The 27,338-nt window shown below is 45.8% G+C and overlaps 3 protein-coding genes across 8 annotated transcripts in view; 2 read left to right on the forward strand and 1 right to left on the reverse strand.

Annotated features, from left to right (window-relative positions):
• Window positions 1-6,449: 6,449 nt before the first annotated feature.
• LOC308139787 (post-GPI attachment to proteins factor 2-like) lies at window positions 6,450-13,540 on the forward strand. Its single transcript, XM_080509317.1, has 6 exons — window positions 6,450-6,730; window positions 8,281-8,443; window positions 10,555-10,804; window positions 11,572-11,678; window positions 11,770-11,878; window positions 12,959-13,540. The coding sequence occupies exons 2-6, from the start codon at window positions 8,282-8,284 to the stop codon at window positions 13,087-13,089; spliced, it is 759 nt and encodes a 252-aa protein (XP_080365443.1). The 5' UTR covers window positions 6,450-6,730; window position 8,281; the 3' UTR covers window positions 13,090-13,540.
• A 117-nt stretch (window positions 13,541-13,657) lies between these two features.
• rhogb (ras homolog family member Gb) lies at window positions 13,658-23,216 on the reverse strand. 2 transcript variants are annotated; one of them, XM_080509328.1, is made up of 4 exons: window positions 23,078-23,216; window positions 16,776-17,079; window positions 15,047-15,217; window positions 13,658-14,933 (listed from the first exon to the last, which is right to left on the reverse strand). In XM_080509328.1, the coding sequence occupies exons 2-4, from the start codon at window positions 16,902-16,904 to the stop codon at window positions 14,655-14,657; spliced, it is 579 nt and encodes a 192-aa protein (XP_080365454.1). In that variant the 5' UTR covers window positions 16,905-17,079; window positions 23,078-23,216; the 3' UTR covers window positions 13,658-14,654. The 2 variants fall into 2 exon arrangements, with proteins under 2 accessions (XP_080365454.1, XP_080365455.1); XM_080509329.1 differs by having other exon boundaries at window positions 16,776-17,138; window positions 23,078-23,143.
• A 3,768-nt stretch (window positions 23,217-26,984) lies between these two features.
• The window catches only part of LOC308139774 (stromal interaction molecule 1-like), a gene marked incomplete at its 3' end in the record, with an annotated part of 41,247 nt that continues 40,893 nt past the window's right edge, over window positions 26,985-27,338 (forward strand). For 3 of the 5 annotated variants that reach the window (XM_080509303.1, XM_080509299.1, XM_080509302.1), the window contains exon 1: window positions 26,995-27,219. Of the gene's footprint in view, window positions 27,329-27,338 lie in introns of all 5 variants that reach the window. The other 2 variants (XM_080509301.1, XM_080509300.1) reach the window with 2 other exon arrangements.

Raw genomic sequence — 27,338 nt, forward strand, 5'->3', positions numbered from 1 at the left:
GTCAACAACAAAAGAAAAGTAAAAGTGATGTAAACAATGGTGGGTTGGAGTCTTTGTTGTCAATCAAATCTACGGTGGTTACAGGACCGGTCCCTGTGGAACTCCAAAGACGCCATTTCTCTGGCTCACGACGCTTTTGAAGAATTCTCATATCAGATAGAGACTAAGTGCGCAGTTTTCAGTCACTGGTTGTTCAGGTAGAAGAACATATTTAAGTAGCAAATAGAGACAAACTTACCAGCCCATCTTTACAGCTCTTCGATAAAGTCCGTCTGCAGCAGAGAGCAAGACAAACACATGATCAATGGAATCAATCATCAAGTGTTCTGGGATGACGAGACACGCTGCTCCTGGAAGGCCGTCTGTGTGTGTGTGTGTGTGTGTGTGTGTGTGTGTGTGTGTGTGTGTGTGTGTGTGTGTGTGTGTGTGTGTGTGTGTGTGTGTGTGTGTGTGTGTGTGTGTGTGTGAAACTGTCAGAGGAGGTGACGTACGCTTGAAAGCCATCAGGAGGAAGACTCCAGTCAAGATGAGGACGACGCTCAGCGACAGAGAGAGGACAGGGACGTTGATCTGAAGAGAGACTGAAGAAAGAGAGTCCTCCACCTGGGGGGGGGGGGGGGGGGGGGGTCATGTTTAGAACACAGTTCTGAAAATGTCACCAGAGGGTGCTGTTGTTTGTTTTTAAATCAAATCAAAATCAAATCAACTTTATTTCTATAGCCCTTTTATAATCACCCGGTGACATCCAAAGTGCTTTACAAAGCTAAAACAATACATTAAGAAGTAAATACGAGAATACATACATAAAAACAAAAAAAAAAATAGAACACAGGTGCTGTCTGTAGGAGGTGCGGCGGTGCTGCAGTTTGTTGAAGCCATCCAGAAAATCATAAAACAGAGCATACAGAGTAAAATAAAATACACTGCCCTAGGCAGAGTTAAAAGCCAACTTAAAAAGGTGAGTCTTCAGTTTTGATTTAAAAAGGCCGAGATCAGTGATGGCGCGAATGTCGGGGGGCAGTTTGTTCCACAGTTTTTAATGAAATCACACATTGTCATTCAGCACAGACGAATAAGTTCGATTGTTATTCTGCCTGACTGTCAACTATACAACGACCAAGTCCCAGGAGACTATGGACTGGAGTCATGACGTTCTGCTTGTACTTCTACTGAGCACGTGCAGAACAACTACTGAGTTTAAAGTTTTGCATTTCCACTTGTAGCTGTTGTCATATAAACAGGTTAAGGGCCTGATTGTTGATCGTTGTTTGGAGTCCAGGCCATGTTACTGTAAATTGAGGGATTACATTTGCAAAAACAGTAATTAGGTTACTGTTACTTTTCTGCCATTACAAAACTGTGATTGTGTCTCGTGCCGACGACGTCTCAGCAGCATGACAACAGAGACGAGTCGTGATCAACAGGACCTGCTGACGCCTGGAAGGACCGACTTCACTTTGACTCAGCAGAAGACGACAAAAACATTTAGTGTCCACTGTGAACTCTGCCTGGGAAGAAAACTTTTATCTGCTGTATTAACTGCCTCCGTGTATCTATTGGAACGAAGGAGTACTGTACATATACAAAAAAACCTTTTTACTGTGTGTTGGAATAAGAAAAAAACACAAGTTAAGAGAAGAACCTTAATTCATCAAAATAAGATGCAGAAAATAGGTTTAAATGTTCAACAATTCCCTTCAAGTCAAAGACTGTTGGATTTAATTTAACTCCTGCTTGATGCAATGTGCATAAAGTTAGAAGATTGAAATGAACAAAACAAGTTGGGTTTTTTTTTTTCAATCTTTCATTTGATTCAGTTGTAAATGACGGTGTTGGCCTGCAGGAGGCTGAATGGCTCAGGGTGCGTCTCAGATCTTCTGCTACGTTATGAGCCACCCAGACGACTGTTCTGGATCCAACCTGCTTCCTGTTCCCAGAGGAAGAGCCACACTTGTAGAGATGATTTAGAGCCCACTGGGACACATACATTGTCCACTTGGCTCTTTTATCTCTTTGTAGTTGTTTTTTTGTCTGTTTGCAGTTGTTTGCTTTTTCACCTTGTCGTTTTTGCCTCTTTGCGGTTGATTTGTATCTATTTGTTGTAGTTTTGTAACTCTTTATGGTTATTTTGTGCCTGTTCATGCTTGTTTCATGTCTTTTTGTGGTTGTTTTAGGTCTCATTGTGGTTGTTTTAGGTCTCATTGTGGCTGTTTTATGTCTCATTGTGGTGTTAGTTCTCATTGTGGTTGTTTTAGATCTCATTGTGGTTGTTTTAGGTCTCATTGTGGTTGTTTTAGGTCTCATTGTGGTTGTTTTAAGTCTCATTGTGGTTGTTTTAGGTCTCATTGTGGTTGTTTTAGGTCTCATTGTGGATGTTTTAGATCTCATTGTGGTTGTTTTAAGTCTCATTGTGGTTGTTTTAGGTCTCATTGTGGTTCTTTTATGTCTCATTGTGGTAATTGTGTCGCTAATGGGCCATTTGGTGTCTTTCTTTGGTTGTTTTGTGTCTTTTCATTGTTGATTTATGTCTCATATATACATTTGTGTCTTTTTGTAGTCAGTGTGTCTTCGTGGCTGTGTGTGGAGGTGCAGTCGATGGCGGCAGTGGTGGAGGAGGAGGTCCAGTAACTCACGGTGTCGGAGTGCAGCGGGGTGGAGTTCCTCCTCAGGACGTCCAGCTGAGACGACAGCAGGAGTTTCCAGTTCACTGCGAGGAGACACAAAGCCGGTGAGGCTCTGTCGCTGCCTCCTGCAGCTCAGTGCTGGCAGACTGTGCTCACCATCTCACCTGTAGAGGCCGCGGGCTCCGGACCTCGCTCGCTCGCTGCCGTGACTGACGTGGTCGTTATCGCCGTTGTTATTGCTGCTGTCGTTGTTGTTGTATGGGGCGTACTGACGTATGGCGCTGGGAAGCAAAACAGTTCAACTCAAAGCTGAGAATTCAAACATCTCATGTCTCTTGTGGTTGTTCCGTGTGTCTTTTGGTTGCCGCCTGTGCTTCGGGCGCCTCACCTTTGATGACTCTCAGGTTCATGATGACTTTCTTGTCGTTGAAGATCCCGTCCACGTCGACCCTGCAGCAGTACGGGCCGCTATCCGTCCGCCTCACGTTCAGGATGTCCAGGTCCATCTGCCCGTCCAGCACGTCCCCCATCAGCCGGTACCGCTCCTCCACCTGCCTCACACACACACACACACACACACACACAAATGCAGTCAGTGATGGTCCAATCAGAACACAGCGATGACCTCTGCGGGTCGGCAGACCTTGGAGACGACGCCATGCTCGTCCGTCTGTACCAGGATGTTACTGCACCAGAAGGTGCCGCAGCCGCGACCCCAACACACCCGACTCAGCCCGAAACGCTCCACAGAGTACTGACACGACAGAGAGGCCACGCCCCCCTCCATCACCTTGAAGGGCGCCACGGGGGACAGGGGAACGACTGCAAAACCCACACACACACACACACACACGCACACGCACACGCACATGCACACGCACACGCACACACGCGCACACACACACACACACAGATGAAAGTTGTGGTAAAATACCAAAATCATCAATATTCACTTCAGCAGTTTACGTGACAACAAGCAACAAAAGAGAAACACAAAAACACCATGGAGTCCAAACTAACAGCAGCTCTGACCAACTGTCACTGTGTGTGTGTGTGTGTGTGTGTGTGTGTGTGTGTGTGTGTGTGTGTGTGTGTGTGTGTGTGTGTGTGTGTGTGTGTGTGTGTGTGTGTGTGTGTGTGTGTGTGTGTGTGTGTGTGTGTGTGTCACCTGACAGGATGAAGAGGACGGTGATGAAGGTCTGAGGCGTTTGAGATGATACGGTGGCCATGCTGCATGTGCTGGATGTTTGTCCGTCTATATATGTGTGTGTGTGTGTGTGTGTGTGTGTGTGTATCACTGTCCAGTTGGGTGACAACAACAGAACACTGTGGGTCTGTGACGGAAGAGGAGGGAGGAGCCGGGTACCCCGGGTTGTGTTTGTGTGTGTGTGTGTGTGTGTGTGTGTGTGTGTGTGTGTGTGTGTGTGTGTGTGTGTGTGTGTGTGTGTGTGTGTGTGTGTGTGTGTGTGTGTGTGTGTGTGTGTGTGTGTGTGTGTGTGTGTGTGTGTGTGTGTGTGTGTGTGTGTGTGTGTGTGTTTGAGAGAGAGAGAGTAATGAAGTCTGAATATGAGCTGTGTGTCCCAGTTTTCATGAAGTGTCCATCACAGGTCCATTCATCATGATGAACGCTCTGAGATCTCTGTGAGGAAGTAACTCTGAGTTACTGTTACTTTCCTTTTAATGGAAGTAAAGAGTGTCTCAGTTATTAAAGTTAAAATGGTAAAATCTTTCATTCATAGTTGAAACAGATATCTGTTTACACGCAAACAGCAGAATCGATAAAACAGTGTAGTTTTCATTTTGGGCCACTAGTGGGAGCTGTTAGTTGTTTTTGTAATGAACACACACACGTGAGCATGTGAGTTTAGTTCGGTTTTGTCCAAGTGTGTTTATTCATTCATTCATTCATTTATTTATTTATTTATTTATTTATTTATTTATTTATTTATTTATTTATTTATTTATTTATTTATTTATTTATTTATTTATTTATTAAGCTGCCTGTCTATCTATCTATCTATCTATCTATCTATCTATCTATCTATCTATCTATCTATCTATCTATCTATCTATGTATTTATTTAGACAGTTTTTTCCGCAAGAGCCCCAATTAACCCGAATTGCTTGAAATCTTCAGGGATGATTTGTCGTCATCCCCAGACCAATTGATTAGATTTTGGAAGGTTAACGGCTCACTGTTTCCAAATTATTCCCAAGAAACTGCAAAAAAAAATTGTCCCATGCAAAGCTGATGAGAGACGCACCGAATGGAGAATATACTTGCTAGGCTAATGAGCTAATGGCTGACATGCTAGCGATGGTAACTAGGTTCCGCAAACAAATATGGCGTTGGCGAAGGTCTGCGCTCGACCGAGTTCCTGTTCTGTGATCTGTGTTTGGTCATTTATCTCTGTGTTTTAATAAAACATTATATAAGTTATCAGTGTTGGAAAGCCTGTTTATTGCCACTCATCTCCTGCATTTGTAGGACGGCCAGTAGAGCTGAGGCCTCATCATCTTTCACTATTTCTGAACATTTGTGCTATTTTTTAAAAATTTGGTTTCAACATTACTATTTTTAATACTTAAAAGAACCCAAAACTGGACGTTTGGACACGGAGAGTCCGATCAGCTCATCTGGTGGAAGCAAAGAGAAAGAAAGACATTAAACTCATTTTAGGGAAAGAACAGTCGAGGAGTTTGCTGAAGACAAAAAGACTTTGTCTGTGTGTGACGCAGGCGCACGCACGCACGCACACACACACACACACACACACACACACACACAGTTGCTGGCAGTGTGGAGACGTCGCAGTCAAACAGTGGGCGTCATTATTCTCACAAGACATTTCACTTTTCTTCACTTTATTTCCCAAAATGTAAAAGCTAACAGGCTTTCATTCAAACAAAAACACACCAAAAGCAATCATTTAAAAACAGTTGGACACACTGTAGAACTCATACACATGTCAGATACTCCGTCAACTGCTAGACGATTAAATTACTACAGAACTCTGACACTTTCTGCAACCCTAAAGAGCACTAACACACAATAGGAAGACAGATTTATCTCTCTCTTGAGTGCTGCCATCTTTTTCCCCGCTATTTACACTTTCAATGTAAACGCTTAATCTTTAAATTAAATGCCGACTCACTCATTTTTAAATAATTAAAATAAATAATAGAGACTTTAAAGTCGAGAGGGCTTTGTGACACTCCATGAAGTTCAGATATTTATTTTACACAAAGGTGGAAAAACGGAAAACACTCAAGTACAATTACTTATCATATGCATTTAATACCTTGTTACTCTCTGCTTACAGGTTTTGCACATGTTAGATCTTACAAGTAGCTAGTATAATAAGAATGAGAATTAGTGAAAAAGAAAGAACAAAAAGAACCTGATAACATTTTTTAGTTTTTATTTGGTAGTGGGAGATTTTATTTTGAAAGACCTGGTGACCGACAGTTGCTGTGTAAGTTTGTAGTACTTGATGACGAGTAGTTGCGGTGATTTTTTTTTTTTTTTTTTGATGTATTAACTTATTTATTTTTAGACGTTTCTGTGTTATTTTGAAGTTGAAATTGTGGTGGTATTTGAAGTACATCACCGGAAGTTACATCTTCCTTATCTCTTTTTCAATACAGTTTTTGTGTTTAGTTTAAGTATTTCATGTATTTATTTTGGACGTTACGGTGTTATTTTGAAGGACATTATGACCGGAAGTCATCGGGACTTGACCACCGTTGGTCGCTGGTGTTATTTTGAAGGACTGTGTTACAGGAAGTTGCAGTGTTATTGTGAAAGACGTGACCGGAAGTTGTTATATGTCCTCCGGTGTTGATGCGGCGCCACTCGGTGCGGCTCAGCGCGGAAAAACTACATCTCGTGTCACTGAAGTGACTTTAAAGTTCGTCTCACGGACAGTTTGAGAGGTTTAAAGCGGCAGCCTGTCGGTGTCGGAGCGAACGGCGGCTCGCCGCCAAGCAGCTAACGAGGCTAATTGGAGCTAACAGGATCAACTGGGGGGCCGAAGTCGAGCTGGACCGGGTTTAATGGAGGTGGGACGAAGCGGGCGGATGAGCCGGGCGGGACAGCCGTGAAGGTGAGTGTGTAGACCTGTGATGGTGCTGGTGTGGAGCTAACTGTTAGCCTCAGGCTACCTGGAGCCGGCGCTGACGTCAGCAGCCACCTGTTGAAGTGAGCAGGCGAGAGTCCCTGTATCTCTCTCTAAAGTCCAGGTCTCTCTCTCTAAAGTCCAGGTCTGTCTCTAAAGTCCAGGTCTCTCTCTCTAAAGTCCAGGTCTGTCTCTAAAGTCCAGGTCTGTCTCTAAAGTCCAGGTCTCTCTCTCTAAAGTCCAGGTCTGTCTCTAAAGTCCAGGTCTCTCTCTCTAAAGTCCAGGTCTGTCTCTAAAGTCCAGGTCTGTCTCTAAAGTCCAGGTCTGTCTCTCTAAAGTCCAGGTCTCTCTCTCTAAAGTCCAGGTCTCTCTCTCTAAAGTCCAGGACTCTCTCTCTAAAGTCCAGGTCTCTCTCTAAAGTCCAGGTCTCTCTCTCTCTAAAGTCCAGGTCTCTCTCTTATGTCCAGGTCTCTCTCTCTAAAGTCCAGGTCTCTCTCTCTAAAGTCCAGGTCTCTCTCTCTAAAGTCCAGGACTCTCTCTCTAAAGTCCAGGTCTCTCTCTCTCTCTAAAGTCCAGGTCTCTCTCTCTCTAAAGTCCAGGTCTCTCTCTAATGTCCAGGTCTCTCTCTCTAAAGTCCAGGTCTCTCTCTCTCTCTAAAGTCCAGGTCTCTCTCTCTAATGTCCAAGTCTCTCTCTCTAATGTCCAGGTCTCTCTCTCTCTAAAGTCCAGGTCTCTCTCTCTCTAAAGTCCAGGTCTCTCTCTCTCTAAAGTCCAGGTCTCTCTCTCTAATGTCCAAGTCTCTCTCTCTAAAGTCCAGGTCTCTCTCTCTCTAATGTCCAAGTCTCTCTCTCTAAAGTCCAGGTCTCTCTCTCTAAAGTCCAGGTCTCTCTCTCTAAAGTCCAGGTCTCTCTCTCTCTAATGTCCAAGTCTCTCTCTCTAAAGTCCAGGTCTCTCTCTCTATAGTCCAGGTCTCTCTCTCTCTAAAGTCCAGGTCTCTCTCTCTAAAGTCCAGGTCTCTCTCTCTAAAGTCCAGGTCTCTCTCTCTCTAAAGTCCAGGTCTGTCTCTAAAGTCCAGGTCTCTCTCTCTAAAGTCCAGGTCTCTCTCTCTAAAGTCCAGGTCTCTCTCTCTAAAGTCCAGGTCTCTCTCTCTAAAGTCCAGGTCTCTCTAAAACACAGCACAATCATTACCAACACTACAAACCAAATATAATGACATCTAAAACACGACTAACAGAAACTCCCATAATGCACTGCAGCTGATCACAGATCTGACAAACAAACAAAAACAACCTAAAACTTGTGAAAACTAAGAGGCAAGATCACATGAAACTAAGCTGTGTAAACAATAAATAAGTCAAGAGCTTATCAAACATCAAAGTGAAAAGTTGAGTGATCAACGCAACTGAGTGATCTGAGGTCCAACAAAACAAAACCTCCCGCACAATGTTTCAGTGAGTGTGTGTCTGTAGAGAGTGTGCTGTTTGGAATATTACATGATGATGATGATGATGATGATGATGAGGGTCATGTGGCTGCAGGATGCTCCAGGGCCCCTCAGGGACCCTGGACCGGCCCCTGGTCCGGCTGCCCTTCACCAGCTTCGCTGTGGCCACGGTGCTGCTGCCTCTGACCGGCCTCATCGCCTGCCTCTTCATCTCCCTCCTCTACCACTTCCAGGACTCCACCTACACACACTGCCAGGTACCACAGCCTTCCTCCTGCTCCTGCTCCTCCTGCTCCTGCTCCTCCTGCTCCTGCTCCTGCTCCTGCTCCTGCTCCTGCTCCTGCTCCTGCTCCTGCTCCTGCTCCTGCTCCTCCTCCCGCTCCTCCTCCTCTTCCTCCTCCTGCTTCTGCTCTTCTTCCTCCTGCTCCTCTTCCTCCTCCTGCTCCTCCTGCTCCTCCTCCTCCTCCTCCTGCTCCTCCTCCTCTTCCTCCTGCTCTTCCTCCTCCTGCTCCTCCTCCTGCTCTTCCTCCTCCTGCTCCTCCTCCTGCTCTTCCTCCTCTTCCTCTTCTTCCTCCTCCTGCTCCTCCTCCTCTTCCTCTTCTTCCTCCTCCTGCTCCTCCTCCTCTTCCTCCTCCTGCTTCTGCTCTTCTTCCTCCTCCTCCTCCTGCTGCTCCTCCTCTTCTTCCTCCTCCTCCTCCTGCTCCTCCTCTTCCTCCTCCTCCTCTTCCTCCTCCTCCTCCTCCTCTTCCTCCTCCTCCTCCTCCTCCTCCTCTTCCTGCTCTTCCTCCTCCTCCTGTTCTTCCTCCTTCTCCTGCTCTTCTTCCTTCTCCTCCTCCTCTTCCTCCTCCTCCATCTCCTGCTCTTCTTCTCCTCCTGCTCCTCTTCCTCCTCCTCCTGCTCCTCCTGCTCTTCTTCCCCCTCATCCTCCTGCTCATCCTCATCCTCCTCTTTCCTTTCTCCTCCTCTTCCTCCTGCTCATCCTCATCCTCCTTTTGTCTATATTTGTTTTATTGCTTTGATCTTTAATTAGACATTGTGTTTTATCACTGTTATATCTGCCTTGATTTTTTTTTTTTTTTACTCCTAAATTATTATATTCCAGCTTGTATGTTATAGTGTACATAATTTCTATTATTATTATTTTTTAATTGTTGTTCAGAATTGACAAATAAATCAACCTTGAACTTTTAACCCGAAGCTTTAAAGTTGAAATTCTCCATGTTTCAGTCCGGTAACTCTACAAATTATTTCTCAATTTAACAGGTTGGTAAAAAATCCTTTAGTCTGTAAAATCTTGGGTTGAAGGTTTTCAGACTGTGTCTCCTTGTGCTGTTTTTAATCCCTTTGCTTTCCCGTTTTTCATCATCTTCGTCACTCAAGATTAGAGATAGTGCCGATACGATCCAGCATCGCGTTCCGATACCAACATAGTTCACAGATTGGAAATTCCCGATCCATGAGCTTCGTTTGTGCTTAAAGGGAATCCCTGCCGCTGCTCTGCTGGCTGGCTGCAAAATGTGGAATAGATTTCCTGAACGGAGGCGGGTCTCAATGACACCTGGAGTCATGAGTCTGGAAACCCATCCCACAGCTTGCAGCCAGCGAGAATAGAAGCACTGTGGACATCCTAACTTCTCATGACAACACGCCGCTGTCTGGACGTGTTTTACTTTCGAAACATCACAGAGCGTCAACGTGGATGTTTGCAAAGCTGTTGTCCAGCGAGGCGGCGGCCCTGCAGCCGGAGAACCTGAAAACAATGAACATCAGCTCCTCCCTGTAGCAGGAGACTCACACCTCGGTGAAGCCGCGTCCTCCTCCACACTGAACTCCCTGAATATAGTCCCAATCATTGATGTTGCATTGGCGCTGCAAACACTGCAGTTTGTGCTGCGTTGAGAAAGATTAAGGTTTTAAAGATAGAAACAGTTTATTGTGAGATGGTGACGTCACGCTGACCCCACATTGTCCACATGAACTAAAGTACTTTGTACTGCTTCATTCTGACCTTTATACCGACCTCAAGTTGTCTTTTGAGAGAAAACATGCAAACATTCCTACATTTATTACTTTACTGTAGAGAGGACTTTATTTCTGCCTCATATAAAATCAACAATACCGATTTTAATAATAATATTGAAGCAAACAGCTCTGGTATCGGAATAACATCAGTATGGGCAGATATCCACAGTCAGGTATCGGGATCGGAAGTGAAACAATGTGTCTTGGTGCCTCCGAGTTAATATTAAAACTGTTGATCGCGTAGTTCAGTGTAGTTCTGAGTGAAGCCTTGTCTTGTTTGTTTGCTGCTCTGTCAGAATCTTCCCTCGTCTCTTCAGCCCAAATTGTCTGTTTTGTTGTTTTCCAGGTCACAAACCTGCTGCCGTCCATCAGCGCCGCCATCAGCCGTGTGCCGGAGCGTTACATCTGGCGCGGCTGCATCGGCCTGCACTCGGCGCCGCGCTACCTGGTGACCGCCGCCTACTTCAGCTTCTACCGCGGCCGCTTCGCCGGGCGGCTGCCGGAGCAGCTGCTGAGCGTCGCCGCGCTCGTCTCCAGCCTCGCCGAGAACTCCGGGCTGCTGCTGCTCACCTACGTGTCGTCTACCGAGACCTACAGTGAGTGCTGCGTGACGCCACGCCTGTACCCGCCACGCCATGACTCGTTTCTGTACCCGCCACGCCATGACTCGTTTCTGTACCCGCCACGCCGTGACGTCACGTCTGTACCCGCCACGCCGTGACTCGTTTCTGTACCCGCTACGCCGTGACGTCACGCCTGTACCCGCCACGCCGTGACTCGTTTCTGTACCCGCCACGCCGTGACTCATTTCTGTACCCGCCACGCCGTGACTCGTTTCTGTACCCGCCACGCCGTGACTCATTTCTGTACCCGCCACGCCGTGACTCGATTCTGTACCCGCCACGCCATGACTCGATTCTGTACCCGCCACGCCGTGACTCGTTTCTGTACCCGCCACGCCATGACGTCACGCCTGTACCCGCCACGCCGTGACTCGTTTCTGTACCCGCCACGCCGTGACGTCACGTCTACCCGCCACGCCGCGACTCGTTTCTGTACCCGCCACGCCGTGACTCGTTTCTGTACCCGCCACGCCGCGACTCGTTTCTGTACCCGCCACGCCGCGACTCGTTTCTGTACCCGCCACGCCGCGACTCGTTTCTGTACCCGCCACGCCGTGACTCGTTTCTGTACCCGCCACGCCGTGACTCGATTCTGTACCCGCCACGCCGTGACGTCACGTCTGTACCCGCCACGCCGTGACTCGTTTCTGTACCCGCCACGCCGTGACTCGTTTCTGTACCCGCCACGCCGCGACTCGTTTCTGTACCCGCCACGCCGTGACTCGTTTCTGTCCCTGCAGGTCTACACAAAAACGGCTTCATCGTGTTCGTGGGGAGTTCACTGCTGCACATGCTGATCACATGCAGACTGTGGTACGTGATCAAGAGACACTACGTCAACCCAGAGGTAACACACACACAGACAGTACACACACACACAGACAGTACACACACACACAGACACACACACACACAGACGGTGTGTGTGTGTGTGTTAGGAGCTGAAGTCGTACCGCTGGAAGCTGCGTCTCTTCCTGGCGAACGTCGCCTGCTGCCTCCTCGCCTTCTACTTCTTCAGACGCCACAACACGTACTGCGAGCCAGGAGGTGGGTAAAAGTACTCTCATTACTCTGCAGTTACTCTGCCTCACTGTACACTACCTTCTGTTACTCTACTGGATATATTTGATATTAAAATGGTTTTGAACGTATTCCTACATGAATTTGACAGTTTGTCTTTTTTTCACTACGATCTGGATACTTTTGGATATTAAAGTTTTATAAACAACATTTTTTATTGTTGTTTTAATAATCTTAGATTTCTAAACTTTGTCGTTTTGGTTGAACATATTTTTCCACTTATTTCTCGATCAGGGGATCTGCAGATCATATCCAGCCCGTTGTTCCATTTAACTTGGCCCGATGAATATTAGTGCACAATTACTCTTGTTTATTTAATTTTTTTTACATTTTATAGCACTGTATTAATCCCCAAAGAGGACATTCTGCCCTCAATCAACCCCTCAGCAGCCACACGAGCACTAGAAGTCTACTGTGATAGAATAAATCTGTATTTGTCATTTTGAATAATCTCCGTCTATAATCATGATTGTACTTTATATTACACATCATTCTAAAAAAAAAAAAAAAAATCTATTAATCCATCCATCGTCTTTCCCACTAATCCAGTGAGGTCAGAAGCTGCTGGAGCAAATCCCAGCCGACTGTGCAACAAATGGTTACTCTTATTGTCTTAATGCTGACATGTTTAAATGAATTGATTATTAAATAAGTGGAAACTAATACAGTATATATATATATATATATAATATATTGAGGAAAGGGTGGTATTTAATAAGATGTACTCCGCCTCCACTCAAGCATCCTGGTACTTTTCTACTGGGACTTTTCACAGTTGGTTGATTGATGTTGGTTTTTAAATCAAAATCAAAATGAAATGAAAGCAACTGGGATCCTACATGAGTGATAAACATGTGAGCATCTGGAGCTCGCCGGTTTCACTCATTTCTGTTTTTTTGACTGATGTTTTGAGTTTTAAAAATGGATTCGCGGACACATTTTGTTTTAGCCACAGACTTCAGGACTTTCATTTTTGTTCCAGGTCTGTCTGTCTGTCTCGCTTTTTAAAAAAATGAAAGTGATATGTGGAGGTGGTCTCTCCCGCAGTGTACACCCTGTTCGCCCTCTTCGAGTACCTGGTGGTGTTCTCCAACATGGCCTTCCACCTGACGGCCTTCTTCGACTTCAGCAGCAACGAGGTCCTGGTGGCGACGCCGCCGGAGGACAAACGATACTGACGGGCGCGTCGCTCCACGAACATCCCGTTTTCTGCTGAATGAATAAATGTCGACGGCGGAGCGGCTCTCGTCTCTTCTGTCGGTCCGACGCGGTGAAGTACACGAGACGTACCGACGTGTGGAAGCTTGCAGATGAACTGGGAGGTGGACAAGTTAGCCAGGGACGGGACGAGGAGGAAGTGATTTGACTCTTATAGCGTTAAAGTAATGGGGAAGTTCAGAGTGAACATTATTGCCAAAAGTAACTTTAAATGATCCTTGTGTTTTTGTCACTTTTTTTGTTTTTTTTCAATGATTTCCAGCAGGGATGAACCTTCACCTTTTCAGGAAGTCGTCCGTCTGATTCATAAAGTCATTTGCCTGAGAGGCACTGGGCCGGTCGCCGCCTCACGAGGAAGTCACAAAGAGGAAGTCCGCTTTAAATAATGCGACACGTATGACTTTGTTTCTCTGCTGGGGGGGGGGGGGCGGAGCCCAAAGCCACAGACCAAAAGACGTCTTTTACTCTTCCAGTGAAGACCCGAGGGAGACGGGACAGGAAATGGCTTGACTGTGTGAAGCAGGTTTTTAAATGCATTTATTGTTCACATTTAAATAAAAAGACGGGGGAAATAAAATACAATCGCATTTTAATCAGATGTCTGTTGGTCAAGCGGACACCAGCTGAAATACATCCAATATCAAATCACCTCCAAGCGCTTCTGTTGAGACCCGATGGCCTCTTCCCTTGCCTCTAATTCGCAGCCACAGAAGACATTTTTAATATTGAAATAAAGCATAAACTTAAGTGGAAGGGAACATGAATGAATCTGAAAATGTCAAGACAAAATATGTGCAACAAACGTTTTTGGGAATGAAGGCTGAAACATCATGGACATTGTCAAAAAGAAATAGGAAAAAAAATAATTATGAAAATGGAGAAATCTAAAGAATGATGACGAGTTGAAATTGAAGATAATTTAAGATCCAAGAGGAAATTAAAAAATAAATTCCATGACCGGTAAGCAACACTTTAAAAATAGAAAGGGGAAGTTTGAGAGAATGAAACGACCAACAGTCGATGCTGAAGATGAAACGTGTAGAGCAGGGGTGTCAAACATCAGGCCCGTCGGACAAAACCTGCAGGAGGCTCCGACGGGCCAAAACACAGGAAATGGTAAGAATTCCAAGGAAAACACATTCTAACACATTTCTTCAGTCGTGGACACGACAAAACACCAGATTTCACCAAAACTGGCTTCGTGTTGAGATAGTCATTTTAATCGTAATTGTTTGGTTTCACAAAACTAGAGACATTTAGATTATACGTATACTCTGCGCCACTGCAAAGAAAAACTTTATTGGTGCTGGAGCAGGGCGTCCCCCTGAAATCTGGACCAGTTAGCAGTTAGCAGTTAGCCGCGGGTGTTTGTGGGTTGGATCAGGGTTCAGATCCACAGTCGAGCAAATCGGCTTCGTCAAATCAAAAGAGAACGGTAGAATCAAAGAGAATCACGTCCCAAACGACATCCGCCACCCCCCCCCCCCCCCTCCCCCCCGAGCCCGCCGGCTGCACTCGGCGCTTCCTACAACAGGACGCAGGGCTTCCTGGTGGTGGCGGCGGGCTGCGGGTTGAGGAAGGCCCTCACGGCCTCCACGAACACGTCTTTGATGCCGTCCTGGTTGAGGGCCGAGCACTCCAGGTAGCGGACGGCGTGGATCTGGCGGGCGAGGGCGGCGCCCTGCTGCTGGGTGACGGGCGCCTGGTTCTGCTCCTTCAGCTTCCTCTGGGTGTCGGCGTCGCTCCGGAGGTCGCTCTTCGTGCCCACCAGGAGGATGGGAACGCCGGGACAGTGGTGGGACACCTGTGGGGGGGGGGGGGGGGGGGGGGGGGGGGGGGACACCTGCTCGGTTAGCAAGCGAAGCGGTCGAAAAGGTTGAAACTGGTCCGAAGACCCCGCACGCAATGACCTCTGACCTCTGGGTGCCACTTATGTTTGATGTTCTCGTAGGAGGCGGGGCTCGAGATGGCGAAGCAGACGACGAAGACGTTGGTCTGCGGGTAGGACAGCGTCCTCAGCCGGTCGTACTCCTCCTGGCCAGCCGTGTCCCACAGGTTCAGGCTGATGATCCTGCTGTCCACCGTCACCTGGACGCACCGAGCATATAGCCATGTAGTAAATACCTCAACGGCTGCTGGCGGCCACGCCTTCATCACAACACAGCTTTTTGATCCTTCAATGACGGATTGTCCAATGATTGTGAGGCAGAATTAGATGGATGGATGGATAGATAGATAGATAGATAGATAGATAGATAGATAGATAAAACTATACTTGATAAATTTTCAGGCAGCATACATATACAAGAGAAGTTGAGTGAGGAAATCTAGCGGCAGGTATGGGTGAGTGAGTGTGAGGACCTGTTAGAGGACAGGTGAGAGAGAGGAAGAGGACCTGTTAGAGGACAGGTGAGCGGAAGGGGGTGTTTGAGGACCTGTTAGAGGACAGGTGAGAGAGAGGAAGAGGACCTGTTAGAGGACAGGTGAGCGGAAGGGGGTGTTTGAGGACCTGTTAGAGGACAGGTGAGAGAGAGGAAGAGGACCTGTTAGAGGACAGGTGAGAGGAAGATGGTGTTTGAGGACCTGTTAGAGGACAGGTGAGGGAGAGAGAGAGAGGACCTGTTAGAGGGCAGGTGAGAGAGAGAAAGAGGACCTGTTAGAGGACAGGTGAGAGAGGAAGAGTGTGTTTGAGGACCTGTTAGAGGACAGGTGAGGGAGAGAAAGAGGACCTGTTTGAGGACAGGTGAGAGAGGAAGAGTGTGTTTGAGGACCTGTTAGAGGACAGGTGAGAGAGAGGAAGAGGACCTGTTAGAGGACAGGTGAGAGGAAGATGGTGTTTGAGGACCCTGTTAGAGGACAGGTGAGGGAGAGAGAGAGAGGACCTGTTAGAGGACAGGTGAGAGAGAGAAAGAGGACCTGTTAGAGGACAGGTGAGAGAGGAAGAGTGTGTTTGAGGACCTGTTAGAGGACAGGTGAGGGAGAGAAAGAGGACCTGTTTGAGGACAGGTGAGAGAGGAAGTGTGTGTTTGAGGACCTGTTAGAGGACAGGTGAGAGAGAGGAAGAGGACCTGTTAGAGGACAGGTGAGAGGAAGAGGGTGTTTGAGGACCTGTTAGAGGACAGGTGAGAGAGAGGACGAGGCCCTGTTAGAGGACAGGTGAGAGAGAGGAAGAGGACCTGTTTGAGGACAGGTGAGAGAGGAAGAGTGTGTTTGAGGACCTGTTAGAGGACAGGTGAGAGAGAGGAAGAGGACCTGTTAGAGGACAGGTGAGAGAGAAAGAGGACCTGTTTGAGAACAGGTGAGAGAGGAAGAGTGTGTTTGAGGACCTGTTAGAGGACAGGTGAGAGAGAGGAAGAGGACCTGTTAGAGGACAGGTGAGAGGAAGAGGGTGTTTGAGGACCTGTTAGAGGACAGGTGAGAGAGAGGACGAGGCCCTGTTAGAGGACAGGTGAGAGAGAGGAAGAGGACCTGTTTGAGGACAGGTGAGAGAGGAAGAGTGTGTTTGAGGACCTGTTAGAGGACAGGTGAGAGAGAGGAAGAGGACCTGTTTGAGGACAGGTGAGAGAGAGGAAGAGGACCTGTTAGAGGACCTGTGAGAGAGGAAGAGTGTGTTTGAGGACCTGTTAGAGGACAGGCGCGGCCGTACCTGGCTGCTGTAGTTGTCGAACACGGTGGGGATGTACTCTTTGGGAAACGCCCCGGTGGTGTAGGAGATGAGGAGGCAGGTCTTCCCCACGGCGCCGTCGCCAACGACCACACACTTGATGGTCTGCATGCTGCCCTCTGACCTCTGACCTCCTGGCCCGACCTGCGCTGCTCGCCGGTGCGAGGGTTATCGCCGGGGGGGGGGGGGAGAGGGGGGGGATCCGGTCGGCCCGCCGGTCGTGGTGTCGGAGAGACTTCAGGCTCAACACAGTTTGTTCAGATCGACGCGACGTCCCATCGTCTGACTGCGGGGGAGGGGCGAGTTTGTGTTTATGGAAATGATCTCTCCAAAGGGAAACAGTCCCTAAACAAAACAGATGTTATCTCACACACACACACATACACACCCACACACGCGTATGTGTGTGTGTGTGCGTGTGTGTGTCAGACGCCGGTTGTCGCTGCCACTGCGTGTACACACCACGGCCGTACGCAACTCGCAGTTCTGCACATGCTCAGTAGAGACGATCGGAACAAAGTTTCCTCCGTGGTGCCGTGACTCCCAGTCCATGTTCTCCTGATACTTGGTACTTTTATTTTGACAGTCACCGTAATATATCTCCCATTGTGAGTGTTTAGAGCTTGTTGTTCTCTGCGTGCATGCGTTTGTGTGTTTCATCGCAAGAACAAAACAAAACCAACGGCGCCGCCTCGTGGACTGGCATGAAAACGACGTGATTTCTGTTTTTTTTCCAGAACGTTGTCATATAAAAGCGAAAACTTTTCTGTAATTAAAACGCAAAAAAACAATGATGGTTTCCACTAAATACCAGACCCCAAGCAGCGCCCCCCCCCCCCACACCCCCCCTGGTGGCCGGGAGTGGAAGTTCTCAGCTCTATAAGCTTATCAGAAGAGGCGACGAACGACAGGAAAGAGAAGCGTCACGCCTGTAGGGGGCGCCACCTACATCAGCGCTCGTTGGATTCTCATAGAATTGAATGCGGTGAGACTCTCAATGAGGACGGTTGGTTTTTATCAGTGACTCTTGTCTTTTGGTGGCTGCGAGGACAGAGTTCTGGTTTGTCTGCAGAGTGGGGGAAAACAGAGGGCGGGTCTCCAGATGTGTGTAAGAAGAGAGACGGCGGGCCGGCCCAGTCCCCCGGGGACGCCCCCCCCCTCCACCCCTCTCCACCCCCCCCCTCTGGGCGGAGGTCGGCTGATCTCACTGCTGCTGGACGCAAACGCCAACCCTGCTTCTCCAGATCCAGACAGGGTTTTTTTGTTTTTTTGTTAAATACGTCCCGCAGACAACGGACGACCACGTTTGAAAGTTTTCTATGTTTAAACAATGTTTTTCATGTAAAATTTTTCATGTAAAAATTTTTTTTAAAAAGGTTCGATTTTTTTCCCCCCCCCCACATACAAATAGAAGTTTCTATATATTAAATAGTTTAGCTTCTAGTGAATTTTAAATGAATAAAATATCTACATAAAATAGTGAAGATCCAATATCCATGTACGTTTTCAGGTGAAAATAATAATTGTGTCATCCTCGTTTTAAACATTCCGGTTTCATTAAATATGTATTGTGGACATTATTCTGTCCGAGTTTAATTTGTTTTGGGTTATTTTGTTATTATCATATAAAATAGTGGAATAATAGTAGATTTGGGCCCCTATGTTGTCCAGTAAAAACGTAAAACTTTCAGCGAGTCTCGGATATTCGTTTACAAGACAACGGTGTTCGGAGTCACTGAAAATTGAGCTTTTTCAAAACTGCTCCCAAGGTGGAACTTTTCTGGGGGGCAAAAGCTTGCGTCTTCTCCCGTTTCCATGGAGACGGAATCGGTGCATTTTCAGTGAGTCCGTTGTCGTCTCAACAGACACTCAAAACACAACAACAGTGTCGCGTTCACACTTAAGAAGCGTTCGTGGTTTAAACAAACCGAAGCAATAAAGTTTCAACAATTTGATGTGATGGTAACAAAATAATACAATTACTTAAAATCAGACACAGAACATTATTATTTATTGTGGTTTTAATGTAAGTGCACTTTGTAACTACATTTACTAAAGTGCTGTACAACTATTATTATTATTATTGTCTAAGTAATAAAGTCCACATAAAATATTTAATGAAGCTGCCATGTTTGACATGTATTTAAAAAAAAAGAATCATAATTTTCATGGCAAAAAGAAAAAAAAAATTAGTTTGGAATTAGAAAAACACAATACTCCCAAATAATATATTTTAAATAAAAATATGTATATAAATATATATTTTCAATGGGGAATTCTTCTGTTTTAAGTATAACAAAGCATTTTTTTCTAGAAAGAATTAAAAACCCTGAAAGATTTTTCATTATTTGCATTTCAAAAAGTCAGAAAAACTACAGATCCCAGCACGTTTCTACATTTCATGTAAGAGTAGTAACAATAACTTTAACGTTAAAATACGAGATATCTACATTAAATACGGAAGATTTAATATATTCATATGGATTTTATAGAAAGTCATTTTGCATTTAATGTGAAGGAAAATTAATGAAAAACTTGATTAAAAAAGAATCTTTGAGGTGATTGAAAGTTTCTTGTTTCCACGTTTTGACAAATTCTATTTTCTACAGATGATTTTTTCAGAAATGTCACGTCAAACATTTTTTGAGGGGCGGAGCTTAAAGTGAGGCGTTTATTCTGTTGGGCTAGAGTCCGAATCCGGAGAGGGTTTTTTTGTTTTTTTTTTCATCATCAAAGAAACAAATTGTGGCATTACAGTCACGTGACAATGTGACGAAAATAAAAAAAACGGCAACACAGAACATTCACGGTCCTCTAAAGAGTCTCAGAGCCCGAAACGGTTTGAGTGTCGTAATGTTGTGGATTTGTAATTCGTATGCAGTTTGGAAAAAAAGAAGAAGAAGAAGAAGAAGAAAAAAAAAAAAAGGAAGCGCTGAGTGGAAACACGTCATCATGGTTTCGTGTTGAAATGATTTCACAGAAGAGCACAGAAAGAGTTGGACTGCAGCATCTCTTCTGTTTTACGATAGAAAACATCAATGTTTGTAAAAAATTGCAAAAAAAAAAAAAAATCTCAAAAGTTCCAGTGTAAAAGTGAAGAAGGAAACATCAGCTCATAACAGTTCTATGTCTGGTTGTCTGCCATGACTCAGCGCAGCTTTAAGCTAATTTCAACTGTAACAATCGCTGGATTTTCACTTAAGCTACAGTCGAGTTTAAACAACAACACTTTCTAACTTCCGTAGCGTTTTCAGTGCCTGGTTGCACGGCAACACTGCCACTGGCAACACAACTTTTTCAAAACAACTTCCTCGGTGCAACTTTCTGACGAAGCTATGACTTCTTCTCTGTGTACACCGCGGAAAATGTACCTTTGTGGAGAAGCTCAGGCTCCGTTCTCGTGTAGATGGCTGAAGTTCTGTTACTGCTACTGCTACTGCTACTGTTACTGCTACCGCTACCGTTACTGCTACCGCTACCGTTACTGCTACCGCTACCATTACTGCTACCGTTACTGCTACCGCTACCGTTACTGCTACCGCTACCATTACTGCTACTGTTACTGTTACCGTTACAGCTACCGCTACCGTTACTGCTACTGTTACTGCTACCGCTACCATTACTGCTACTGTTACTGTTACTGTTACCGTTACAGCTACCGCTACCGTTACTGCTACTGTTACTGCTACCGCTACCGTTACTGCTACTGTTACCGTTACCGTTACAGCTACCGCTACTGCTACTGCTACTGTTACTGCTACCGCTACCGTTACCACTATCGCTACCGTTACCGCTACCGTTACCGCTATTGCTACCGTTACCGTTACTGCTACCGCTACCGTTACCGCTACTGCACACCGCGGCCATGGTCAATAGATCTTCTGCAATAATAACAACAGTGTACTCGCTAATGTTGATGTTAACAGTGTATTATTCTCTGTGGCCGTGTACGTATCTGTGGTTTTATTACATACATATCACATTTATTCTGACACGAAAAACAACACGATTTTACTTGAAATGTGTCTTCGAAACCTAATTGTTAGTATGCGAACTTCTTTTCTGACACAACGTTGAACTGTATTTGAGTTATGTTGGATTTACGCTCGCTAAAGCAGAAAAGCCCGAATTAGCATGTGTGCTAAGCCTTAACAGCCTGTCTTTAACTTATGAAGTGCTTCCTGTATGACACTCTATAAAGGAACTCAGTGAGACACAAAAACCAACACAATTATATTTCACCTGTTGGGTGAACACGGCACAGGGTCAGGTTAAATTATGGAAACAGAGAAACGCACTGGGGACGACTCCAAAAGCTGAGAAAAAAAACAACCTTGAAACTTTTTTAGTGATGAGACCAGAAATCCGCCGTCTGCTGTGTTTAAGGAACTGACAGAAAATCCGGGTTTCGTCTTGTCAGCGCTCTTCTTTTTCTGGTGTTTTAAACTAAATTGGTTGCTTTTCTTTTAGTTCTTTCTCCCGCAGGAACAGGAACCGTGTTTTCTCACGGCTGATGCACCGACGGGAAAAAATGGAAATACTGTGAACTGTGGCTTCTCTTTCGAAATGTCCAATAAAACACATGTTCTGAATGAAAACTGCAACAAGCAAACCAGAGACAGTCTCATTGACCCAGAACTACAACCAGGACCACAACCCTAGAAATACTGGTCCAGACCAGGACCACAACCCTAGAAATACTGGTCCAGACCAGGACCACAACCCTAGAAATACTGGACCAAACCAGGACCACAACCCTAGAAATAGTGGTCCAGACCAGGACCACAACCCTAGAAATACTGGACCAAACCAGGACCACAACCCTAGAAATACTGGACCAAACCAGGACCACAACCCTCGAAATACTGGACCAAACCAGGACCACAACCCTCGAAATACTGGACCAAACCAGGACCACAACCCTAGAAATACTGGACCAAACCAGGACCACAACCCTAAAACACTAGACCAAACCAGGACCACAACCCTAGAAATACTGGACCAAACCAGGACCACAACCCTAGAAATACTGGACCAAACCAGGACCACAACCCTAGAAATACTGGACCAAACCAGGACCACAACCCTAGAAATAGTGGTCCAGACCAGGACCACAACCCTAGAAATACTGGACCAAACCAGGACCACAACCCTAGAAATACTGGACCAAACCAGGACCACAACCCTAGAAATACTGGACCAAACCAGGACCACAACCCTAGAAATACTGGACCAAACCAGGACTACGACCCGAGAAATACTGGACCAAACCAGGACTAAGACCCTAGAAATACTGGACCAAACCAGGACCACAACCCTAAAACACTAGACCAAACCAGGACCACAACCCTAGAAATACTGGACCAAACCAGGACCACAACCCTCGAAATACTGGACCAAACCAGGACCACAACCCTAGAAATACTGGACCAAACCAGGACCACAACCCTAGAAATACTGGACCAAACCAGGACTACGACCCGAGAAATACTGGACCAAACCAGGACTAAGACCCTAGAAATACTGGACCAAACCAGGACTAAAATACATGAAGCTAGACATTGTTTCAGCCTGGTGTTATATCTGGGTTGGCCTGACCATAAAACTTGGCTTTGGTCTGATTGGAGACTTGTTTGGTCCTGATAATGGACCTGGTAATGGTCCCGGTCCCGGCCGGATCTGATCTTAGAATTGGTTTTGGACTGATCCTGGACTATGTTTCACCTGGTCTTAGACCTGCTTTCGATGGTGTTCAACCTGGTCCTACACCTGGTTTTTAGTTTGGCTTTGACCTGGTCTCAGGTCTGGTTGGTGATGTTAGAGTTTGTTTCAGTGGTTTGTGTGCTACAGATGGACACGCTTCAGCCTCACACTGAGTGAAAGGTACCACACACACACACACACACACACACACACACACACACACACACACACACACACACACACACACACACACACACACACACACACACACACAGGGAGTGGTCACACTCCATCTCCAGTTTCCTGCAACAGAAACACACAAACAGGTACACAAACACACATACACACACACACACACACACAAATGGAGCTGATAGTTGTCAACTAATGGAAATAAGAGCCAATCAATACATGTTTAGACACAAGGGGAAAATGTACACACACTCACTTACTCACTGCGCGCGCGCGCGCACACACACACACACACACACACACACACACACACACACACACACACACACACACACACACACACACACACACACACACACACACACACCGGGCGCTGCGCACAGACTCACCGGTCATCAGCTCTCCTGTCCAGGCGCACGGCTCCACTCCTTCCCGGGTCTGAGTGTGTGTGTGAGTTTGACGCGTGTGCGTGTGTGTGAATGTGTGTGTCAGTGGAGGGGCGTCGGATCTCTATCTCGGTGTGTAGCGGGTGGGCGGAGCTAACGAAGAGGAAGAAGTCCGAGAGGAGCTCGAGGGGAAGTGGTGGAGCAAGTTAGAGGAAGTTTATTGTGCGCGCACGCGCGCGTGAGCGCGCGTGTGTGTGTATGTGTGTGTGTGAGAGAGAGAGAGAGAGCGAGAGAGACCAAACTGCACTAGAGACTGAACAGGAACAAGCCCCGCCCATGTTGCTCAGGTAACCAGTTGAACCCTCTTCATAATCCAGCATGAATGTAAACAGATTTGAACAGTTTCAGTCTCAGGCTGGTTTTAGACACTTTTAGACTGATTGGAAACGAAGGCCCTTTCCACAGGACGACGCCGTTTCATAGAACCTTATCGTTTTTAGCCACGGAGCTTCAGGCGCCTGAAAACTTGAGTTTTTAAAAAAGGAAACCCAAAAAAAAAAAAAAAAAGCGAGTTCCAAAGTGGGGGGATTAGAAAACGCCGCCTCAGCTTTGACATGTTGAAGGATAAAACGCACATTTGTGGAAAAAGGACGTCATCGTGTTTTGGGGGTATTTCTGAGTTACAGCACCCCCTATAGGCCTGGAATACAAACTGCTGTCAGTCGTTTGTGTGGTTCAGGGTGGATGGAGGGTAGAAAAAGTTTGGGCTCGTGTCGACGGGACCTTCAACTGATTTAGGATAATGAAACAAACTTGGTGTCAAACCGAGTCAGACTTGTTTTTAAGATGCTTTTGGATTTTATCCCCTTTTTGCAGCTTTACATGAGTTTCTCTCGAACTGTACTGGAACAATCAGCCGTACTGGTCCAGCTTTGGAATCCTTTGAGTCCTTGAGGTCTATGGCTTTAAGAGCTGGTGAAGTCGCTCCTCACAGACCATCACAGACCATCACAGACCATCACAGACCATCACAGACCATCACAGACCAGCTGATGTGTGTGAGGTGAAGGTGTTTAGAACGTCTTCATGTTCTGTTCCTGGATATTCACCTGCTGGGACTGAAAGACTTCCTGTGGAACATGATCTCAACTGTCTTTGTCCTGCTGAAGGATAGTGACTGAAAGGTTCCCACACACACACACACACACACACACACACACACACACACACACACACACACACACACACACACACACACACACACACACACACACACACAGCCTCAGAGTCTCAGTTAGAGAGTGAATAGTCCAAGAAGTAAGGTCAAGGAAAAATTTGATTTGAAGAGGAAAGAAGCCTTCAGAAGCTGACTGGGGGGGGGGGGAGTTAGGTAGTTGTGGGGGGGTGGAGACTTTCTGCAGAACCTGACCAGACCTTCTGCTGTTAGGCAAGGCAAGGCAAGGCAAGGCAAATGTATTTATAGAGCACCACTCACATGCAGGGCAATTCACAGTGCTTTACACCATAATTAAAGAAATACAGAGAAGCTTTTCAGAAAACAAGAAATATTTTAATCAAAGAAAAACATTAAAGTAATGAGAGAAATACATCAAAACAAATAATGAAGCTTTTCTTTTGGCATAAATGTACCAGAGGACCACCAGGAGGATATGGATGATCGGAAATAGAGGAAAGGAGAGGACAGAGAGCAACAAGCTATAAATGCATTGTTATAACAAATTTAGTAAGGATGGGGGATGGGGGGGGGGGGGGGGGGGTGTCTGGTGTAGGTACTTGTGGGGGGTGGGAGACAGACCCTGGTTTACCTCATTGTGGGGAGGGATACAGACCGCATGTTTAAGTAGTTATGGGAGGGGTACAGACCCTGGTTTAGTTCATTATGGGGGGGGGGGGATCAATCAGGACTCGTTTTAACAGACTAACCAGGGGATCATTAGATTAGTTTTTGAGTAGTTTGTGATTCACCTCAACAGAAACCTGAGTCGTCTCTTTGCCTTCAGATGTTCAAGATGAACATCAGGCCACCCTGTCCTTTCACTCTGGAGTCACCATGGCAACCAGGGACAGCAGCTGACTGGCTGGTTGGACAACCTCTTCGGTCGTGGGTCTCTGTGGTTTCTCCTGATCTTCAATCATCGCAGCGCAGTGACTGTAGTTCCTGTCCAGGGGGTCACCGCCCTCCTCAAACCCCTTCCTGTTCCTGGACAATGCGCTGCACTTCCTCCCTGCGGCCGCACGGCGGCGCTGCCTCACCGCCGCAGCGGAGTCACGCTGCCTTCACGTGCTGTGGGAAAACGGAGAAGCGAGAGGGGAGGGGTTCACAATCGTGTGTGTGTGTGTGTGTGTGTGTGTGTGTGTGTGTGTGTGTGTGTGTGTGTGTGTGTGTGTGTGTGTGTGTGTGTGTGTGTGTGTGTGTGTGTGTGTGTGTGTGTGTGCGTGCGAGAGAGAGATAAAGGTGTGTTATGTTGATTTCGACAGAATTTTTCATTTAATTTGTGATAGTTTCTGTGTTTTCTGTATTTCTCTTTTTCTGGTTGTTTTATTGTTTTATGTGATCAAATTCAATTCCGAATATCCAGCTTTAAATCAGTTTTGATTCGCTTGCCTGGTTTTAAATGGACTTGCAGGAATATTAAACTGATTTAAACGAATCCCGTCAATTTTATTTCCACGGCGTCATTTCAAGGCATTTTTATAAAAACAAACAAAACTATAAACAATAATAATGAAATGGAATTCAGATCACTCTCTGTTGCTTTTTGTTTCATTGATTAAATTATGTACCACTTTGAAAGTGACCTTGACGTTTGTTTGTCTCTCATTGTGGTGACTTTCTGGTCGTTTTGAAGTAATTTTCTGACTTTTCACTTTTTATTTTACCTACTTTTTTGTTTCTGTGTCTGTTCTATTTAGTGTTTCCTCTAAAAGTGTAATTTCCTCTCTAGTGGTCCTGTGGCATTTTGTGATTTGTCGGGTTTTCAGTGGTTAGTTTGTTGTTGTTTGCATCACTGTGGTTATTTTGTGATCGATTTGCAGTATTTTTATTTTCTTTTGGTGTGTTGTTTTTTTCCATACATTTCATACATGTCAAAACGTGTTCAATCACATCGGCACACCAATGTACCTTTACTCATATCCTCCACATACAACCATCCATATATAAACGCCTTGATAATATATTTATAATATATATAATATATTTTGATTTGATTAAAATATATTGAGACAAAATAGATGATCTATGTTTGAGTAAACCCACACATACACGAATACATACATCATATATCTAATCAACATGCCTGGAAAAGGGCAGGAAGAAGTAAACCTTAATCCTACCCCTTCTCTAATATCCGTTAGTCATATTTTATTATTTTATTTCTGTATTTAAAAATACAGTTTATATATGTGTAAGTATATACAGAAGACAGTAGATATATACACACATACAATACATTAGAGTTTTGCATTCATACCCAGATACACATTTTGAAACAGTTTTGCGATTGTTGATTGTTTTATGTCTCATCGCAAACATATTGTGTCTCATTGTGTTTCATTTCATTGTTTTGTTTATTTTGTGATGTGAAATAATTAGAATTGAGTTTGGTGTCATTTTGAGGACTTTTTTGTGACTCTTGGAAAATAGTTTATCTGTTTATTTTTAGATTTTTGCGTCACTTTCTATACGTTTTCCCTGATTATTTCCCGTGTTGACCTCTCCGACGTTGCGTTTCAGAGACATCTGGAAGATGAAGTGAGATCAACGTTGAGCGCGAGTCCCGTCTTTCCGCTGGTCAGTGAACGCCTCACAGGCGGATCGCTTCACGTCTTTATTTTCTCTTCAGCAGAAGTTTGTTCAGTTTGAGAGTCAGAAGCGGGGGGGGGGGACGAGTCGTTTTAGCACTTTTCCCTGGCTTCCCCGTCTCGGACCAGTCGGCGTGAGGTCGATGGATTAGAGACGCAGCTGCTCCGGAGGTGCGTAAAGAAAAAGAAAAAAAGAAGCGAAAAAAGAAAAAAAGAACTTTCCTCAGTTGTGTGGACTCTCTGCAGCTTGAGGGGGAGAAGCGTCGGTGGGAAACGGGACAGATGTGTTCCGAGCCTCGCTGTATTCCGGGGGAGAAAAGGTCGGAGCGCAGAGACTCACTTGATACGTAAAGCGGCAGAAACTGCGGGAAATGTTCCGTTTTTTTTAAAGCTTCGCATCCTTGACAAATGAAGACCTGGTCTGTGGAGGTGTGAGATG

The sequence above is a fragment of the Blennius ocellaris genome, assembly GCF_963422515.1.
Source record: "Blennius ocellaris genome assembly, chromosome: 14".
NCBI classification, from domain to species: Eukaryota; Metazoa; Chordata; class Actinopteri; order Blenniiformes; family Blenniidae; genus Blennius; species Blennius ocellaris.